Source organism: Gossypium hirsutum, chromosome D07 (assembly GCF_007990345.1).
Source record: "Gossypium hirsutum isolate 1008001.06 chromosome D07, Gossypium_hirsutum_v2.1, whole genome shotgun sequence".
In the NCBI taxonomy this organism is placed as follows: Eukaryota; Viridiplantae; Streptophyta; class Magnoliopsida; order Malvales; family Malvaceae; genus Gossypium; species Gossypium hirsutum.
The window spans coordinates 54,030,424-54,036,149 of record NC_053443.1 but is presented as its reverse complement, the minus strand read 5'-3'; the positions used below and the strand labels follow the sequence as shown (position 1 = coordinate 54,036,149).

Here is a 5,726-nt window from a genome sequence, read left to right as displayed (position 1 = left end):
TATAAAATAAAAGAAGTATAATTTTATAGGGATTCTACTTTTATTTTATTTTACCACAGTATTTTATTTAAATAAGGATTTGGATCACTTAATTCTAACACTCACCATAATCAATTTTTTTTCTTTTTATTACTATTCATCACGAGACTCCCACAAATTTTTTTCCCAAAATTATTATTATATTAATATATTACTATTATTTTTAAAATTTATGATAAAATGAAGTTTAGATTTTGTAATTATGGCAGTGAAACTGTGAGCATCAAAATTAACCCCCAATGATTTCTTAAATCCAAATATCTCGGAAGAAAAGCTAAAAACGACCTTCTCTACATAACCCATCAATGTACACAAGCTAATTTGCAGTATTTTTGTATACTTATTAAGCATTAAACAGAAAACGAAAGGGTTCAAAAACAAGGAAAGTTCTGTTCTTCTGTATAATCATCTGCAATTTGAATTACATTAAACAAAACAAAACAAAAATTTCTAAATTTCACAAGAAAACGCAGTGCTCAGTAACATTAGATATCACACAACATTGTTTATACCACCAGCAAAATACAAGAAAGATTAGGAAACTCACACACCAACATGGAATTGTTCAAGATACTGAGTACTTTGTGAACTTAGAAACGGTGAGCTACACCACTCAATGAGAAACTGAAAAACTAGTGCAATTTATCAGGTAACCTTCATAACCTATGGCTCCACAAGAATCTTGCCAGTGGCATGGCCGTCAATGCTTTTCGCCCAAGCCTCTTCAGCCTTACTTAGAGGATGTACTGAATCAATTACTGGCTTAAGCTTTCCTTCTTTCACCAACTTAACAAGAAATTCAAGGTTCTCTTTCTTAGGTGAGGTAAACAATGGTATGAGTTGCCTCTTTGCGAATGTTATCTTTTTGAAAGCAACACTCATCAAAGTGCCGAAACCAGGAGTGGTATCTACTACCTTCCCTTTTGAAGTCAAGTTAGCCTCAAAGGTAGACCAAGGAATGTTGTGTGCACAGTGGATGATTACATCGTATTTTCGACCAGAAGGGCTCTTGAGAGCCACCCCATCAGGAGTTTTGTAGTCAAGAACCTCATCAGCCCCCAGGCTCCTGACTAAATCTATGTTACGAGCCCCACAAGTGGCTGTAATGTGTGCATTAGCGAGCTTTAGGAGTTGAACGGCATATTGACCTACACCACCTGAAGCAGCGGTAACCAATACATTCACTTCTGGGCCGGTTCCATCGAGTTTGATCCCAGCAAGCTGGGTGAGTGACTGGTGAGCTGCGAGGCCAGCAATTGGCAAAGCTGCAGCTTCACGGGCTGATACCTCTGGAGGCCTTGAAACTGTGGAACCTTCATTAGCCACAGCATATTCAGCTAGTGCACCTCCATTCTGTAATTGCAAAATATATTCAAATAATAAGATATTGGCAAGAACCAGGACACAAATGATGCTAGATAACACATAAAACAAGGAAATGAATAATAAGGTGAAAAAGAATCTATGGCCTGAGTGTTGTATAGCTTGAAGCAACAAACTGTCCAATGTATCAAACATACATATGTTTCTCTCATGCAAGTATGCAACAAACTTCAGAATAAGAATGAGTACTTACACCAAGTACGGCAACAACGTTCTCCCCAACTTTGAAACTCTGGACTTCTGATCCAACTTGTACGACTTCTCCTGCTACATCGGTACCTGCTCCACCAAAAGTTGTTTAGCAAATGATTGATAAACAAGCAATCACAGAAAGAAAAGTTTTGATGCTTCGGATTAACCCATAGAGTTGAACCATCCAGAGAAAAGTAAAGTACCAGGAATGTGGGGGAATTTCCGAGGTAAAAATGGCCGAGCTACCCCATCCTGTAGTTTCCAGTCGATTGGGTTAATACTAGCTGTCTCTACTTTGATCAAAACTTCATCCTTTTTTGGACTGGGAACCGGAACTTCAACATGCTGCAACACCCACAAAATTCACACTCGTTATAAAATCAGGTCATTAGCAATTTTTTTTTCAAGTTCATCAAAGTAAAGAAATGCTGGAAATGCATATATGCAAAAAAAAAAAAAGAAGTTGACTTTGCCGTCAATCTCTCAGTCTCGTACTCTTACTGGAATTCCCGTGCTAATGGAATCCATTTCATGAGTTTAATAAAATTACAATTTGATCTCAAAATTATTTAAGTTTTCCCATGTTAGTGAAAGAATCAATTCGGCTTTGGACTCAAACCTCAAAACCAACTTAATATTTTAATAAACAACCAAAATTTTCGATATTTCATTTCGCTGATTCGATTCTTAGACAACATCTATTCTAGGCATCTTAATTTCACTTGTAATAAAAATCCTAAAGAAAGCATGAAAAAAACCTAAAAGAAAAAACTTGAGAAATTTCAAGAATTAAGAAGTGTATAGATCCGAAGTCTTAATCGGCAGTATGAGAAGAGCAGCACCGATGGAGGTGACGATGAGCCATCAAGGTAGACACGTGTAGAAAAATCAGCACATCTCAAGATTTTACGGATGGTGTCGGTACCTCAAAATTAAATCAACGATCCTAATTTAATTAGCTAATTAACCCCCCCCCCTTCACCCAGCCTTATATCCATAAAACTCTATAAGATTAAGGACTAAATCACAAATTTTAATTAAACCTCCATTTTAAACTTTTAATCAAACTTTTAAACTCAAGAAATAAACATAATCAAAAGAAGCAAGTATATTACCTTGAGATCGGCGACTCCTCCGCCATATTTACTGTACTGAACAGCGCGCATCATACTCTTAATCTTATCCATTTTCGTTTTTCAAAGTGAAAATAAAAACCGAAGCTTTTAAGTCTGGGAAAGGCAAAAATCAAGAAAAACTGTGAGAAAGACAAGGTGGAGAAGGATCAGATAATATATTTTGGCGTCAGATAGTTTGAATTTATAGCAAAGTAATCCAAATATGAATGTCTTTCTTTCCAAGCTACAACCCAAAAAACAAATATCTTTTTCATGATGAACCAAACAAAATTATTTATTTAATCAGAAAAAATAAATGTGCACAAATAATTGAATGCGTGTTAAGTTTGAACCCAATGTAATGTTCTAGAAAGGTTGAATTTCAATAGTCTATGAAAATAGTCAAAGAAATAAATTTTTTAAGAATTAGGGTAAACTATAAAAATAGTCACTTTTTTTGTCTCAGATTATATTTTAATCACGCACATTATCGTTTTGTTACGAAATGATCACTTTATCATTAACTTCGTTGCCTCCCTAACAATAGTCCTATGTGGTAATTCAAATAAGTTTTAAATGCCAACTCGTATGTCCAGTTATTGATATAAAAATATATTTTTAATTAAATAAATTTAATTCGGACTGTCACTAGCATCCAAGTTGACATTTAAAACCTATTTGGATTGTCACGTACGACTGTTGTTAAGGAGGTAACAGAGCTTAAAAGTAAAGTGACCACTTCGTAATAAAACGATAAATAAGTGATTAAAATTGTAATCTGAAGCAAATAAAAATGGCTATTTTTACAGTTTACCCTTTTATTTAATTATTATCATTAAAAAATTATTTAATCTTATTATATTTATATCTAAATTGCCAGATCTAACGGCTGTTGTTTTTTTCAAATACATAAATAGGCTACTAGCAAGTTGGTTCCTTTTTCTTCTTCCATGTTATTATATATAAAGACAAAAATACATAGGATACTGCAGAAGTTTTGCTTCTAATTTTCGACACATTGACTTTTTCTTTTTTCTGTTTTGGTGGATGGAAAAGAAGGGAAGAAAAGAAAGGTTTAATTATCCATCAGTCCTTTTACTTTTTTTAATTTTTTTGGAATTTAATCTTTTTATTTTGTTTGATTTAAAAATTAAAATACAATTGTAACACTATTAATTGGCTTCTATAAATAAGAGTTATCAATTTGAACTTTAATTTTTAAATCAAACTTTTGAATATTAAAACGTCATATATTCAAATCCAATAAAGTCTAATAAAAGTATTACCAATTGAATTTTAATTTTTAATTGGTCCTTGTGGAGTTAAATTCTTGAAATTAAAAGAAGAACACTAAGGGTACCTTTGAATGGACGTTTGCCTTCAATGCAGTATGTTTAGCTTTTTTTTGTCTCACGCTACAGTATCGTTATAGTATTTAATCTCACCACTACCGCCATTTTTACACTAACTACAGATAAACATACCGCACATCCAAATAGGCCCTAAATTTCAAAAGTACAGTGTGCTTTACCACTACATCTAACATTTATTAATTATAAATTATATGTTTAATGGAATTAATCCATGTATTTACTTGTAGGCCGATTTAATATTTGTCCATTATTCACTTGAAAAATAAGTTATTTTATTTTAAAAATAATTATTTTTATAAATTAGAATAATTTTAGTTTTAATTAGGACCAAAATATAATATTATTATAAAAGTCATATTTTTAATCTATATATAACTTGTTTACGTTTTTAAATAAAATAATTCTTTTTAGGTTTATTTAGAATTTCATTTAATATTCAAATTCAATCCATTAAAAATAATTTTAAATTATTTATTTAAAATGATTCTACTCAATTTGATTTATACATTTAATATATTAATAATATTATTACTAACTTAAGGTCAATTAGATAAATTAATTTATATAAAAAAGTAAATAATTACTTAAATCAATAAAATTTTAATTAAAAATAATAATTATTTAATTAAATAAATTATTGAAAAATTGTAAATGTCTTGTATAAGCGGAGTGTATGCAACCTCCGAACCCGACCTAAACATTATACTCAAATTCGGAAGACTACATTAGCCACCGAAATGGCTCGATAAGCTATCAGATTATTTTTTTTAAAACGATCATATTAAAACATTTGTTTTATTTTAGATGAAAACTTGGTCTATTTTCGGAAAACTTTCAAGTTGTCAAAAACCGATTTAAATTTACCAACTTAGGTAACGAAGACTTACTTTTGAAAACTTAGTTAATTACTAATTTATTTATTACTCCAAATTTTAATTATAATTTAGCAGCGAAAAAGTGATAATTAAATTGATTTAAATAAAAATTATATTTCATGCAAAAATAATTAGGATTCATATTTCAATATTTAAGGTCAAATTAAAAGTCATGCAGGACCCAAATCCTAAGTCCCATGTATAGTCTCTAAAATGTAAAAATATCGAATAATAAATCTAAAACATTTTAATAAATTAAAACTGAGACAAGATCCTTCGAATTTCGTGTTTACATCTTAACCTGGTGAGTTATCTGTAAAGATGGAAACAAAAGGGGAGTGAGCTATGAAGCTCAGTGTGAGTTCCATCACAAACAAATCAGTGTAATCGATTAACATAAATTACATCACATAGAATAATCCACCATAGCAATTTTAGAATATCGGTATATCAGATCAACTCAATAATGTATATGTATATGTATCATCTCAGAAATCTCAGAATTGTATACACATGTTTATGAAAGCAATACAATTTCAGTTTAACATAAAAGATCCTACCCCACCACTACACACCCTAGTAAGAGTTCTCCAAAATTCGTCCATCATACACATCTGGTTGTGGATAAATCACAAAAGTTGCAGGTTAATACGTTGCCAGATGGTTATGAATGTACAACATATTTGTAGATAAGAGCTGCCAGAATGTGGGTGGGTGAACCACCAGTGTTACAGGTTAATACACTGCTA

At 31.3% G+C, this 5,726-nt stretch overlaps 1 protein-coding gene across 1 annotated transcript; it reads right to left on the bottom strand.

The window, feature by feature from the left end:
- Positions 1-409: 409 nt before the first annotated feature.
- LOC107954963 (chloroplast envelope quinone oxidoreductase homolog) lies at positions 410-3,111 on the bottom strand. Its single transcript, XM_016890658.2, has 4 exons — positions 2,730-3,111; positions 1,818-1,959; positions 1,616-1,701; positions 410-1,392 (listed from the first exon to the last, which is right to left on the bottom strand). The coding sequence occupies exons 1-4, from the start codon at positions 2,799-2,801 to the stop codon at positions 703-705; spliced, it is 990 nt and encodes a 329-aa protein (XP_016746147.1). The 5' UTR covers positions 2,802-3,111; the 3' UTR covers positions 410-702.
- Positions 3,112-5,726: the final 2,615 nt, after the last annotated feature.

Bases quoted from the DNA above. Each gene is read 5' to 3' on its own strand.
- LOC107954963 (XM_016890658.2), bottom strand. From the start codon at position 2,801: ATGGATAAGATTAAGAGTATGATGCGCGCTGTTCAGTACAGTAAATAT. The intron at 1,702-1,817 runs GTACTTTACTTT...TTGGTGGAGCAG, and splicing joins GAAATTCCCCCACATTCCTG to GTACCGATGTAGCAGGAGAA. The intron at 1,393-1,615 runs GTAAGTACTCAT...TTGCAATTACAG, and splicing joins ACGTTGTTGCCGTACTTGGT to AATGGAGGTGCACTAGCTGA.